Genomic DNA, 15,941 nt, shown 5'->3' on the forward strand with positions numbered 1-15,941 from the left:
CAACTATTTGGAAGATTCCCCTAATTATGGGATACCTGAGGAAGCTGCTTGAACTTTTTCACCTTTGGGAAAGTAGGAGTGGTTCCCACCCTTCTTTTACTACGGCTTCTACTTTATTCACTGTGGTCCAGGGGAGTCTGACAAACCTCGAGTCCAGCAGGCACAGACGTAGAACAAGATATTAAATAATCTAATAAAAATCAGAGAAAAATAGAGCATGAATTAAAGAAACCATAAAAATACTCCTCCCCAGGAAAATATGACTATTTAGCAATTTCAAGGTTTTATGTCAATGCTCTTTTTACTGTTATATATCAGGTTTTTAAACAAGAACACCAGGAACTTACTAAAAAAGAAAGAACACTTGCGGTAATCTTTAAAGACCAATTACATATTTCAGGTGTTTGAATATCATTTAACACATCCTGTGAAATGATTTGGACCTATGGAAAACAAGCCTCCTTCCTTCTATCACTCCCAGGAAAGTTTGATTGCATTTTAGTCCAAATCAAATTCTTACTAATTCAGCTTACAGAAAAGCTTCATCAACCATTGTATTGACACAACTGAGAGTGCAGTCAACATCAGGCAGAAGGCTGAAAATGAACATCTCCAGCTAGAAGGAACTGGAAACCTCTTTACCTGATTATGTTTAAGCAGCTCCAGAAACCATTTTGTGGAACCCCCTCATCAAAATCCACAGTCAAATTTTCATATTTGCTTAGGCTATTCAGTGGTCAGGCCCACTGAAAATTTTTTTTCCTAAATTGTGCACAAAGTTAACTGGATACTTCTGCTCTTTCCCTCCATCAGGAAGGTGCAAGTCCTGCCATCACTTGCATGTTTACACTTTTAAACAGATCTAGTGAAAATCCAAAACTTTAAATATATAAACATTTACACTATTTAATCAGAAAAGCATTTGTGGGAGAAAGGATGAATATCAATATATAAAAACAGCTTTGTGTTTTCAGTCTTGAAAACTGATCAGTTTTCATTTAAAGCCACACATCTGACATGAGTTTCAAATTAATGCATTCATTTGAACAGTATTTGTTGTTTTTACTTTCAGAGGAAAGGGAAGGAGGAATAAAAATGAGGGAGGAATAAGGTCAGGCCGGCAGCATACCCAAGGTACTGAAAAACATCTTTCCTAACACCAGTACTTCTGTTTGGTATCTTTTACTCTAGTATCATAAATTCTCTAAGATGGGTGAAGATTATCTTATCTTTATACAAGCGTAATGAATTGGGGCCACAAACAATGTAGTGTTGTTAGAAAGCATTCATCAATAATAATATCTGACTGAGGAATGCATAATCAGAAATTCATGTCAGTCTCAAAGCTTTCTCTATAGCCTATGTGGAACACATCTTTTCCTGAGGTTTCAGCATGGTTATTCAGTGTCTCTGCAAGTTAACTCAGTCAGAATACAACTATAAATATTTAACTGGGTGTCATCTATTCAAATATACTGCTATACTAAATAGAGCTCTTGTGATCAAGTTACCTGAGCTGAACAGAACAAACTGGTCAGCAGTCAGTTTTGCAGTGCCAGAATAACTAGACCATCTTTCCATTACTACTTGAAAGTAGGACATTTATTCAACCACAATTACAAGTGTTAAAAGTATAAGGACTTTAAATCTATAAAAAGACTAGTACAGAACTGTAGGAGTAACACAGTTTCTTTTGTTTGGTTTGTGTAAAGAGAGAATTCTTTATTGTATCTCAAAATTTGAATATAGATAGGACTGCACAGCCCTGCAGATTACCTCAACAAGCCTCTATTCATTACAAAAGACGACATGCATTCTGAAACTCAAAAGAAATCTTATTTATTTTGCAATTAGCAAGGTAAATATTTTCTTCACCAAGATGTTTTCTAGTTCCGTGCAGTCCAAGTGGCTAGTGTTGGAACAGAAAATATCTTCCTTGTAAATACAAAGTAACAATAATTACAAAACAAAACAAAGAAACAACAACAACAACAACAAAACAACCCCCCCCCAGATTTCCCACCAGTTATTGAATTCACAAATTTTCCCGCTTCCTATTTCTTTGGGTTCATTTGACTGTGAGCAGTAAGAAGCTGAAAAACCTCTGTATTAGTTTTCCCCATTAAGGTACAGTGGAACACTTTGTTCCTCCGCACTCCCATTGAGGGCTTACCTGGCTGCTATTACAGAAGCGTGCAAACACTTTTCACCATTGTGTGACGGAAAGGGAGAGAGGACAGTTTTAAACCATGGAGTTGCGATGATTGAGGAGTTTCCAGAGTGTCATAAAGTGCACCACAAACTAGGAAACCCAATTACTCCTTTAATTTCATGGCAGGCTTTCAAACTCCTCGTAGAAATTCCTAAGCGCCTTTCTTTGAGAACTTAAAATTGGAGACTGGAGAATTTCTTCACCAGAGGTGCTGCTACAAGCTATTACAGTCCTTTGCGAAATGGTAGCTACCACGAGTTTTGGGTATAAGCACTTTAATAGAGGAAAACTTGTCACAGACTAGGGTAAAGTCTTCAAAGTTTACCTCAGGCAGATAACAAAATTGGAACCGACAACATCAGAAAGCACTAGTCATAGATACTGAGCCAGAAGCAGCAAAATAATTGTGTCCTTTTAATAGTATTGAGATATGTTATCAATAAAATTTTTCAGACTACTTTTTAAACCACAGGAAAATCTCCCACCAACACATTCTTGCCTCTTTCTTCACAGCTGAGATTACCTAGCTAAACAAAAGGAGTCAAGAACCACCCCCAGGTTCCTTGGGATACCATATTTTAACATAAATAGTAATTATAAACTACAAAAAATGCAGGATTAAGACTAAAAGCCAATTATTAAAAATAAGACAAATTCTGAGTTGAAGCTGTGAATTATTACTTTCAAAGAACTCACAGTTCTTTGAAATTAAGCACATAGTTTGTGCTTAGATGGTGCAAAAATCAAGATCACGTAGTCAAAACAATAAATCTAAGCATATTCACACTGAAAATCCTCAGCAACAGGAATGTATTTAGCAGTTCCCAACTACTGCAAGGACGTAGCCCAACCTTTCTCTGAGTTTTGCTTCTCCTCTTTCCTTTTTTTTTGAGGGGGTGAGGGTGAGGATGGGGTGTGTGACAGGGAGTGGTTGCTTGTTTTATTACAATTTATACTTAATTAAGATGTTCCACACTTCTTCCTTGTAAGCAGTTGCTTATTGTGGGACTCATTCAAGTCACTTCGTGAGTAACTTGCAAGATTGTGGTGAAAGTCAGTTCCCATTTCCCAAATCATGTGTCACTTCCATGTTACTTATGCATATGTTTTCACTAACTGTGGGAGTAAGACACTGAAGCAACAGGGGGTTTTGGAAAGCATGTGCGAGTGCATGCTTTCCAACAACATTCAACAACAAACTGAACATTCAGTCAGCAAATATGAAACACTGCAGACTGCTGTGAATGGCATTAAAGACACTGTCATTCCAGTACCTATGGTCCAGAGAAACTCTATTTTGAGTCTTTTTATTGCAGTTAAGCTTAGGACTTAAGCTATTACATCACCATAACATCTACCATGGCTATCTTTACATGGGAAGAAGCAGCCAATACACACCTAAAAAGCAAGTTCTGGAGTGGTGCAATGGATCAAATGTTATTCCTGACTATTACGGTAGTGGGACAGGGGGAGCAGGAGGGAGCGAAGACACCTTCATTTGTAAGCAAAGACAACTTTCTAAATGCATAACTACAAAACAAAAGCATCTGAATGTTTATACTTTGAAAACAGGTATGCAAATAACCTTTCTTGTTTAAAATGTGCTGTTACTGTAAATAGGTATACACAAGTATGTCTACTGCATGTATTTTTGCACGCGCAAATACATACCGAAGCCTACCTTTCATATACGTGCTTAGAGCTAAATGCATGTTAGTGCTCTCCCAATAGGAAATAGCCACAGTAACAGGGAAAACATACAAAAGCAGTGAATTCCAATTCTACCTCAATTTCCCATACCCACAAAAAACAAAACCTCAAACCAAAGAAGGCGCGTAAGATAGCACAATAGGGTGGAGCTCACATTAAACACAAGGACAACAGGTTTGCCTGTATATACCTTTTGACCCCACAATCATCCCTATTTACAGAGACACACAGAGATTATTCGCCTTCCTGCCCAGAAGGAGCCAAGGCAGGAAGTGAGGCTGCTGGGCAAATATCAGTGTACATTATTGGTGCTTCTGTAACATAAGTGTGCCTGCTTTGGGGGTATTTATGAATTAGGCTAGAAATTAGCATGAAACTGCGTGTGCATAAAACTGTTGCCTGCTGTTCTTAACTTTCTTAACCAAATATTGTTAAATTAGCAACAACCACACTTCCCACTGAGGGCTGCATATTTAAATGTTTTAAAATCAAAAGCTATTTTTGGATTTATGTGAATCAAAAAAAGGGGCTGGAGTTGCATTTCTGCAAGGAGGAAATAAACTCTCTGCCCATACATTTGCTGCCTCTGTCAAAAGTGGATGAATGGATTCTCATTTGAATTTATAGAGAATAGTTTTTAAATGAAGCACCTTGAAAAGTTACACAAACAACTTGAGGACAAAGCTTCCTTCTCCAAAAGATTAAAAGGAACTGAATGCACATATGGGGAGTAGAAATGCCACCTCAGACACGCAAACATTCTCTGAAAACCACTGACCAGATTGGGCATGCAAGCTTGATGGAGAAAGCAGGCTTCAGTCTGAAGACCCCTGCAGCAGAAAGGGTTTATTTACAAAAATGGAACATAGTGTTGTTTAGAGGATGGCTAGGAAGAAGAATAGAAGAAAAGAACTGTTCAATGATACCTTAAATAAATTATTGCAGCAGTCTTTAAATCACAACATTAATATAGCCCTCTAGTAAGCAAAGGTACTAGCACAATTTTAAACAGAATAGACTTGATGGTCCATTGGTCTCTTTCAGTACAGTAACTTGTGTTCTAGGATATTTGCCATAATACATAAAAGCCAAAAAAGTTGTCACTTGAAGAGTGTGGAATTAAACAAAGACACAAAGCAGGTAAAATTCAGCCCACGTTAACCTGTCATTCCACAGGATAGCCGCACAGTTCAGGGCCACCAGCTCAGTCTTTTGGTTGCAACAGTAACAGGTGTCCCTTCTGTACCTACCATGCATGAGAACTCACAGTAATGCACGTAATTTATTGGTATTCCTATAACGTAACATGCTAGTACCCCTGCCTGATTACAATATTTCTACAATTAAGATATGGGTGTATACATGTTCTTCTGCACAGATATTGCTTGTACCTCACCAAAAGGCTCCGAGACAGCTTCCACAAATGGCATAAATTAACTTGAAAAAATACATGCTCACTTCATCAGGACAGTAACTTGTAGCACATGCTCAGCTTCCTTTAGTAACAACACATATCATTTATCTTCGTTTTTCCACTAATCTTTGGTGCAAGGGAAACAAAGAATTTCAAACACATCCAAAAAATCTAACTCCTACAGGACTGAATACCATATAACAATGTCAAAGAAGTCTGTAAATGGCAAAGGAGATTTAATACACAGATAAGTTATATGTAGGTATTTTTGCTGAGAACGTTCGATAAAAGTGAAGTGCACTATATATTTAGTTCTACAGTTTCATCCTAAATGAGAAAGCTTTGTTTTTTCTCTCTTATTTTGCTCTTTGATCCTAAATGATGCTTCAGAGTCCCAAACAATTCAAGGACTGAAAGTTACTGCCTATTTAGTACTGAACACTAATCAAAGTGATGCTGAAACACTGTAAGATTCCATTATTTATTCAAAAAAAGAAGTCACAATGTGTGGATACAGTCTATTAAGACTGGTCTAACAAACTTTCTTAATGGCTAAAACTAGTTTATAATCTGAAGAAAAATAAACAGAAAAAAGAGATAAGCTGTAATCAAGTTTGATCTACCAACAGTAAAAAAGCAGTGGTTTAAATTTACTAAACTGAAATAATTTAATAGGAAAAACATGCATCTAGTAAAAGTACAGCAATAACTGCATTTGATTGAACAAACCTTAAAAAGTTAATTGCTGACTGCAGAAAAGCTCAAAAAAGCTCCATCAGCCCCAAACATGAGCCTGTATAACACTTGGAAATTTAAGCAGTATGGATTTCAATACATTTGTTACAACTAGCACAATGAAGTTCTCATTGTGTAAGGTAAACTTGCATTTCAAGAATTCATAATACAGAAACATTACTTGCAGAATACATCATATACATAGTACTGTACCTCCAGCATCAAAACAGAAGTCTAGAAATATAATGTGAAGATAACAATCTCCTAAAATAACTGCTTAAGAGTAACCTTCAGGTTCTCACACAACTCTTATTAACATCTTAATTGATTTTAAGATCTCCACTCCAACGAACAATTACTCACATAAGTAGTCTCTATAGACTTCAGTGGGGTTACTCCTGAAAGTAACAGCTCAAAGTTCAAAATGTGTAGTTCTTTCCTTACATTTACAAAGAAATCCAAATGAAGCACTTAGAATTACCAACCTTTCTTACAAGTTCATGATTTTTTCCAGTGTTACCTTTCTCAGTTCTAAAAACAGAGGGGCCGTAAAATTTTAGAAAATACAAGCTATGAGCAACACAATTTCATCAACAATAAGAAATCCAAGGGAAGAAGAAAAAAAAAACACCAAAAAAAACCTTAACAGGATCTAGGATGACTGCCCAAAATAGCTTCCCCCACCCCTAAAAAACACACATATACACACAGATAATTACTGCTTACTGATTTTTGGGGAGGAGCTTATGCCCAGCAGTCACCCAACTAGGGGGAAAATCATATAAATACTCAAGGGTGACACATGAAATCATCAGCTTCTGCTCACTCACCAGTGGCAGAAGAACTCCTCAACAGAGGAGGATTCACTGCTCTACCACTCTGCATTGGAGCTCCACAACATTTTGGTATGTCATGATTTCATTTCATTCTATTTGGTTTTGAAGATAACTTCTACAGGATACATGTTTTCTGCCTGGGGAGGGAAGGGTGTTGATATTTAAGGGCCAGTGACTGCCACTGGGGCTATTTGAAAGGCTACAGTTAAAAGCCTGCTTTCAAACAGGGCAATGTGAGATTTTTGCCACTGATGCTGAAGGAGCCAGCACTTCATGCTTGATTTGCTATAGCATTAGACAGAGGCAACAAGGTCATGGTAGAATGTCTATGTATTTCCACTGAAAACTTTTTTCATTTCAGGAGTTTTGATATATGCAACTCCTGAACTTAGTTTTGGAGCCCTAGTATAACTAGGAAAATAATCACTGTTTCTGAAGACAGTGGTTTTAAATAGGCTGGCATCCATTTAAAATGATTCTTTTCCTAAGAGTGAGACTATTGCCTCTAAGCTATCTATACAAGAGCTCTATCATTCAAAGTGATAGCAATACTGATTCCCTTTTTCTCACAGGATTTTCCACAACTAGTGAAAGCAGGAGGAAGGAAGCACAAATAATGTTACTTTTAATACCAATACTTTAAGAAAACTCATTTATTCATGCACAAGAACCAGAACTGAACAGCTTTGCTTTATAATAAATGTTTTCTCCCCTTTCTAACACAGAACGGATTTGGAAACATGCATTTACAAATATCCTTACTGCTGCTGTTTTGTCTGAACATCGTCCATGGTAGCGATGGATATTTTTCTGAGCGCTATCAGAAACAATCCAGCATCAAGGGGCCACATTTTCTACCATTCAATGTAAAGAGTCAAGGTAAGTTTACTACTTTTTGATAATAAACTAACACAATTATTCCTAGTGGGTCAATACATGAACAAAAGCTCTTTTTTTATACTATTGGTATTCAACTTTCACTAACAGTTTAGGTTTATTAAAATAATGTCATCACTGCAGAAAGAACTGGCAGTAGCTCTGGCAGTTGCCTCCTATTGACAAAGATGTACACTTGTCAGAAATTTTTTACACAACAATCACTAAAGGCATATAGAGCAGAAACAAAATCACAGCTACAGATCTGATCTTCAGTAGTGGGAATAAAATAACATGATTGTGTACATCATTATGTACAACATGCTAATTGTCCTCAAATTTCTTGATTCAACACTGGGGTTTCTAACAGTAGACCTGTTATCTGCAATACTCAAAGAACTTTTACGTATTCTGTCATGTTATCTCTACTCAAAACAGACCTTAGGGTGAATTTACATACATATCTGATACACATGGCCAAATGAAGACCTGTTTAAGGTCTAGAAAGGCAAAATAAATTGATATATAGTTGTAAAAATGTGACATAAACCTCTACATAGATTTTTCATGAGTGATTTAAGCTTATATGTTAATTATCAGACTAATCTCATAGTAATATAACAATTCTAGCTTTATTATAAAAAGTTTTCTTCATTTCATAAATCAGTCCTATGGCAGATTGCAGAGGCAATATATAATTGCAATGCTATACATTGTGACATCTTATTTCTGGGTATCCTCTCTGTCCTTGTAAGTCAAATGGGTGGCTATACTTAGTGTTTGAAACTATTTGAGTTCTGTTTCATTTTTCCATGCTTAGGCCAAAGCCTTTTTTAAAAACTTGAAACCAAAATATCTAAGTTCCTAGGTACTGGTTTTATTTCATGAATTGTCCCCCAAAGTATGATCAGTAGCCTCTATTCAAAATCATCATCACTAAAATTAAGAGCACTGAATCTTCCCTGTAAACATCCCGCTCTCCCCCTCGCAAGAACATTATTTTATTTCAGACATCAACAGGCTATTCAGAATAGCTTTCACTTTTGCTGTATCCCATCTACTTTTAGTTGTAATAACCATACTTGGGCAGAAATGAGGAAACTGAATGAGGGACTCAGAAAATAGCATTTGCAAATAAGCTTCTTTTCACAAGAAAAAGGACATTTTAGGCTATATCTGCATTAGAAAACAGGGTAGCAAAACAGAAGCAGATCTGGAGAGCAGAATAGTTGCTGCTCAGGACATTGCATCCACATTACCTTCATTCAGGAGGTTTTGTTTCAGAATAGCTCCAGTCTGATCCTATGGACTCGATGCTCATGAGCAGCACACATCGAGTCCAAAGACGCAACCCTGGTCTCATCCCAACCAGCTCCAGCCCACATACTCTGAGAACACTCTGCAGTAAGAGCCAAGTGAAAGCAGCATGGCTGGCAAACATACCCCCCAGGATGTTCTTCGGGGCTGTACCAACATACTGTCAGTTTCAAACGTTGCCTTCAGCACAAGGACCTTCTGGAATCCTACCAGCACACTCAGATTGAATTTAGGTACATGTACATAAACAGCTACTCTGAGGACTTACTAACTGGAATTCCCACTGAGTTAAAGTTGCATTTCCTCCGTCTCCCCTCATTAACTTTTCATAGTGTTTTCCATTACTTTATTCAGAATCATTTACATATTTATATTATTTTAAAGTGAAGTACAATATTTACTTGGTTATCCTCTACTATACTTCACTTCTCTTCTCCTTGTAGTGTTGTGTTTTTTTTTTTTTTTTCCCCTCTATAGAAAACATTTGGAAACGGGGAAAGCAGCAGAAAATCAAGGAAGGAGCATGGTAGACAGGAAATGGGGTGAAAGGGGGAAATGAACTGTCCTGAACTAAGTTTTCACTTTATATACTAACATAGAATCTAATGTGCATGAAAGTTCATATTTAGAATGAGACTGTTTATATCAACATGTGAGAAGTGTAAAATGCTGTCTATTTAGGAAAGGTAATAAAGACTATATACTAGACCTCAAAAGCAGGAACAGCCTACAGTTTTACAGATGTGGCAGTCCAGTCATTCAAAATTGCTTGACAAATCTTCATTTGGGGAACAAGCATCAAAATGGAGGACTAGAAAACCACTGCTACTCTTCAGTCTGGAAAACAAGCATCCTATGGATGGTTTTTAGAAGAGTTTATAGAGGGCAGACTGTTAGAGATCATCATTTCTAGTCTGAGACAATCATGGAAGAATAAAACAGGAGACTACAGAACCAAATTCATCTAACTATTGTCTAGTGAGTTCTTCCATATGCAAGTAGCTCAAGTAGCATATGGCAAGCTTTTCATCATAGCTTACTTTTCCTATTTGGTCACCAAACATTGGCTTCTAGAGATTTAGTTACCAACAAATTCTCTTTTTGTTTTGTACAGCTTTGTCAAAAAGCAGCCTGGAACTAAAATTTCAGTCTAGGCCCAAACTGGTCACTCAGGACAACATGTAACCAATCATACAATTTCTGTTGGCAAATCAAAACCAAGCTTTCATAATCTTCATTTGATTTGGTGAAATTGTTTTAACAGTTTTAAAAATCTTGTTCTTGACAGCTCTCCAGTCAGAATATACTTTCCTTTTCTGTATGTATTTAGTGTTACCATTTTTTAAAATTACCAGCACATAATTTTTAAACCAGTAGCTCTTTGGCTTGAAATCTTTGAAAAGTCCTAGTTCAGAATAATCATTCAATTAAGACTGACTGTTCAGCAATGTTTAAATAAGCCATTATTGCAGGTTATGTTAAAGTCTTCATACTTAATTCAATACATAAACAGGGTTTGACTACACTCAGAGAACGAAAACCAATTTTGCGTCAAGATATGTGCCAAGACACATAAAAGAGTAGCCAAACACTACTTCAGTTTTCCTGGTAAAAATCCTACTTCATTAATGCGTTCAGCTGTCCTTTCCTCAGAGGACTTACCATTGTCTCTAGACAGCACAATTATCAGACATCTTGATCTAAAAGCAGCACAACTTTGAAACAATATAGATCCTCACAGAAAATCTCTATAACAACATGAACACTGACAAAGCCTTTAGCATCTTATGCAAAAAAGGCAGCACCCACCACTTTGTGAATCTAGGACTGATATAAAGTTGCATCTAAAATACGGTAAAAAGCAAGAAAGAGAAGCACTCTGAAGCTAAAGTCTGATGCAATCTGCCACCAAAAAAAAAAAATTAGATCAAGTGCAATAACTGCATGTTACTTAAACACAGCTGAATAAATTGATTGTTTCCCCCCCTGCAGAAATTAAACTCACTCTGACTGCTAAAGAACAAAATACATTTGGTAGGCCTGGACATAGTTCCTTGAGTTATCATTATGAAAGAGCAGACCTGGCTGGGGTCACTGTTGTCCTCTGCCAAAGTACCCACATAAACGCTTGGGTTTGGATTCAATGCAGTTGATGGAAAAACCTATTCGTATTTTTCCCCTAATGCTTTACAAGGGAAACAGTATTAACTCAGGAACCTGTTTAGGTATTTGTATTGAGGCTTTGATCTGACCTGCCTGTGTTCTCTGATGTGAACAGATCGTTTTTGAAGTTCTATCCGTAGACAGAACCTATGGAATAAATTCTGAGTCCTCCAGTTGAGTAAGCTGTTTTCTCTGATGGTAGCCCTCTTATCTGTAGTGAAGAGAAAATGTGTAACATTTAAAGAACATTTACACGCCACTTCTGCTGCAGGGTACTTGTTAGGCTTAAGCCTTTTCCAAATCATTTTTTCATGCAATGTAGTTCTTAAAATTTGCTATATCTTATGTCACCTATATAACAAGAAAACCAACTTGCAATTGCACCCTGCTGAATCTGGGAGTTCAGTAGTAAGAAATCCAATAATATCAGTAAGATATAAAAGACTGCACCAGACTTGTCACTGGTACTCACAGATTCCACAATCTCCTTTGCAGCTGAGAAGGATGTGTGTTTGCATTTTCAGTTTGTCAATAAATCACAGACATTGCTTTCTTTCTCTATGTAGGATTTTAAAACTATCTTCCTTGTCATTGCCTTAAGGAGGATGAGATAGGAAGGTGTGCAAAATAAGGTCATATGCATTTGTGCTGATTTTATGCACCAGCAAAAAAGAAAATGCACTCTCTACACTTGGTAGATAAGAACAATTTCCCTGGCAATATAGGAAGAAGGCAACCTTGCAGATCCAATATCAAACCAAAATCAAATGTATTTCATATACACATCTCATTTTTTTAAATACAGTATGTACAAGAATAGTTTTCATCCTCCTTCATCTCATTTTTGGTTCATCAAGACTAGCCACAGATTGGAAAAAGCAATTTATTATCTAAGAGACAGCAGAATAGTCATTGCATAAACTTCCATATATATATATATACACACTGCTCTTTTTGTAAGACACTGAAATACAAATTTTAGCTAATCCAATTGTTGATCAATTATCAATCTTTTCTAAATAAGCATCAAACAGAATATGTTGCCATTATAAAAAACAGAATCCAAGCTCTTCCTATATACCTCAGTTTTTATTTTTAAAACGACTTCTTAAATTAACATTCATCATAGGTATGGTATTTCGTTCTATAATGCTGCCAGTTGCTGCAATCTACTGAAGCAGCCTCACAATATCCATGCCAATCTTGTCTGTAATGTCCCACAAATCAGCATCCTACTTCCAACATGAAGCTGCAAGCTCCCCCAAAGTGCATAGAAAACTAAGCAGTGAGCTTGTTTGTTTATTCCTCTGTTTGTGACATTTGGTTAAGTGGCTCCACCTGCTGTTTTGATAACTAAGAAAATGAAGTATTATTAAAAAAATAAACAATGCTGGAATTCTGACTGCAGTAAGATGAATTATCAGTTGTGACCTTACCCCTGTGTGAAATTTTTATGAAAAACAAAAATCTTTAAGACAGTATTTGAAAATATGACATTCATATGTTTACCAAAAAAACCAGAGCCATAGCCCACTTTTGGAAGTGTCGGGAGGGAAGAACAAAAATCTCACTACTTAAATGTAGCAAAGTAGTTTCAGAAAAGCAGCTACAGCTGCACAGGAAGCTTTCTCTGGTTTTGTTCATCATCAAGATGCAAGTCTGATGACTTGCTAAATCAGTTACCTGTTTTTTTTTTTTCCTTCCTTAATAGTTTGCATCTACTTGCACAGCACCTTTTAAGCTCTCTGATGACCCTAAATGTATTGAAGGCAAAAAAAATTCTAGAGGCCTTGTAGCTCACAACACAGCTCCAACAAATTTGCACTTGTTGCTTGTAAGAGCTCTGAACATCAGGTTCTCAGTAACCAAACACAGTATTAGAAACTTGACTTCTATGAGGTTCAAGTTAAGTTAACCCTTCACACATTTCACCACCATGCTACAAGTCTGCAGACCTGTTATAGCTGCCCTGGTTGACCTGGTTTCCTCTCTCTCACAGGTGTGCAGATAAGGGGTGAACAAGGACCCCCTGGTCCCCCAGGCCCTATTGGACCAAGAGGACAACCAGGTCCTGCTGGAAAGCCAGGGTTTGGAAGTCCTGGTCCCCAAGGCCCCCCTGGTCCCCCAGGACCACCTGGATTCTCTGCAGTTGGAAAGCCAGGCATGCCAGGTCTACCAGGAAAGCCAGGAGACAGAGGACTAAACGGTGAGAAAGGAGAAGCTGGACCTGTTGGGCTCCCAGGAGCAAGAGGGCCACAAGGACCTCCCGGCACTCCCGGCCCCGCAGGACTGTCTGTTCCTGGCAAGCCAGGACCACAAGGCCCTCCGGGAGCTCAAGGGCCGAGGGGCCTCCCTGGCGAGAAGGGAGAGCCAGGCATCCCTGGTATAAACGGACAAAAGGGAGAAAATGGATTCGGCGTTCCAGGCCGCCCGGGTAACAGGGGTCTTCCAGGCCCACAGGGACCCCGGGGCCTCCCTGGGCCTGCTGGGGTAGGGAAGCCTGGCGAAAACGGTCTTCCAGGTCAGCCAGGTATGAAAGGTGACAGAGGTTTACCAGGTGCACCTGGAGCAGCTGGTATCCCAGGTCCCCAGGGTCCCCCAGGAGAACCTGGAGAAGCTGGCGTTGGCAAGCCTGGGCCAATGGGACCACCAGGAGCAGCAGGCATCCCCGGAGCCAAGGGACACCCCGGACCTGCAGGCTTGCCTGGATCCCCAGGTCTTCCAGGATTTGGAAAGCCAGGATTGCCGGGGATGAAGGGACACAGAGGGCCTGAAGGTCCTCCTGGCCTTCCAGGACCTAAAGGAGACCAAGGCCCAGCTGGTGTGCCAGGAGAACCAGGGCCTGCTGGGCCACCAGGGAACATGGGCCCTCAAGGACTCAAAGGCTTGCCCGGTGAGAACGGCCTACCCGGGCCCAAAGGCGACATGGGCCCTGCAGGCCCCCCAGGATTCCCAGGGGCCAAGGGTGAACGAGGTCTACCAGGATTAGAGGGAAAACCAGGATACCCAGGTGAGCAGGGTCTTGCTGGTCCTAAGGGACACCCAGGTTTCCCAGGTCCCAAAGGCGACACTGGCCATGCTGGGCTACCCGGCTTGCCCGGTCCAATGGGTCCACAAGGAGTTAAGGGAGTGCCAGGGATCAATGGCGAGCCGGGCCCCAGAGGGCCTTCAGGAATACCTGGGAACAGAGGCCCCATTGGCCCCCCTGGCCTGCCAGGAGCCCCTGGTGCGAAAGGTGAGCCAGGAGCACCAGGACTGCCAGGCCCAGCAGGTATTTCTACGAAAGGCTTAAGTGGACCCATGGGACCACCTGGACCCCCTGGGCCTAAAGGCAACAATGGAGAGCCTGGCTTGCCAGGCCCCCCAGGTCCTCCTGGTCCCCCCGGCCAAGCTGTAATCCCACAGATGCCTGAAAGCTATGTTAAAGCAGGAGAGTCTCGGGAGTTATCAGGAATGTCTTTCATGAAAGGAGGAGTAAACCAAGCTCTTACAGGGATGCCAGTGTCTGCTTTCAGTGTCATCCTCTCAAAAGCCTACCCTGGGGCAACAGTGCCCATCAAATTTGATAAAATCTTGTACAATAGGCAGCAACACTATGATCCCAGAACAGGAATCTTCACCTGCAGGATCCCTGGACTGTACTATTTCTCCTACCATGTACATGCAAAAGGAACAAATGTTTGGGTTGCACTCTACAAAAATGGTTCCCCACTCATGTACACCTATGATGAGTACAAGAAAGGATACCTTGACCAGGCTTCTGGCAGTGCTGTCATCGATCTCATGGAGAATGATCAAGTATGGCTCCAACTGCCCAATTCAGAATCTAATGGTCTCTATTCCTCTGACTATGTTCACTCTTCTTTCTCAGGTTTCCTATTTGCTCATATCTAACAACATCCCACTTACACTGTCCTGACACTCTCTCCTTCAGACCATTTAACTGGGCACTGATCTGATTCATCATTAGCAGGTCATGCAACTTCAATTTTGCAACAGAAATGAAGGAGGGAGTGAGAAGGTGGAAGAGATTGGTTCAAACCTAGTAGAATAATATTGTATGTTTTTAGAGAATTGTCATAAGAAATTTGTTTCAAATGATGATCAATTTTCTGACTGAATACAACATTAAAATTTTATGAATTAATATAATGCATCAGCTTCTCTTTTTTTTTTGTTTAAAAAAAAGGAAAATCAGATTTTCTAACTATCACTTCTCATAACACATAAAGTAGCCACTCCAGGACTCTACATCGTACTTCACTATACTTGAATTAACTGAAGGTATTATTCAAAGTAAACAGTCTCAGATACACTACAGTCATCACAACAGCTGGATAATATACTTCAGGAACATTCTGCTATCTGTCAGCTTCATCTTTAACCTATCAAACAGGAGTCAAGAAAACAACTCTAATACAGTGCATATCATGTCATAGTTTTAAACTAGTTCAACTTTTCTTATTAACACATAACTACTTTGCAGAAAGGTAGATTTACAAATTATTACCTGTTACTGAAGATCTAAGACTTTCACAATATGAAAAAGCAACCAGATTTGAAGCCTAGAAATCCACTTAGCTTTGTTTGATGCATATTTTGTAATCTGCAGCAACAAACTAGTTCAATATTTTTTAAGCTCCTACCATTCTGTAAAACTACAATATTCAGAGTACTG

The 15,941-nt window shown here is 39.1% G+C and overlaps 2 protein-coding genes across 3 annotated transcripts in view; one reads left to right on the plus strand and one right to left on the minus strand.

The window, feature by feature from the left end:
- NT5DC1 (5'-nucleotidase domain containing 1) overlaps positions 1-15,941 on the minus strand; it is a 154,846-nt gene that overhangs the window by 122,245 nt on the left and 16,660 nt on the right. The window lies entirely within an intron of this gene.
- On the plus strand, positions 7,648-15,161 carry COL10A1 (collagen type X alpha 1 chain). The gene is made up of 2 exons (XM_050892970.1): positions 7,648-7,786; positions 13,263-15,161. The coding sequence occupies exons 1-2, from the start codon at positions 7,648-7,650 to the stop codon at positions 15,155-15,157; spliced, it is 2,034 nt and encodes a 677-aa protein (XP_050748927.1). The 3' UTR covers positions 15,158-15,161.

This window comes from Gymnogyps californianus, chromosome 3 (genome assembly GCF_018139145.2).
Source record: "Gymnogyps californianus isolate 813 chromosome 3, ASM1813914v2, whole genome shotgun sequence".
Classification (NCBI taxonomy): Eukaryota; Metazoa; Chordata; class Aves; order Accipitriformes; family Cathartidae; genus Gymnogyps; species Gymnogyps californianus.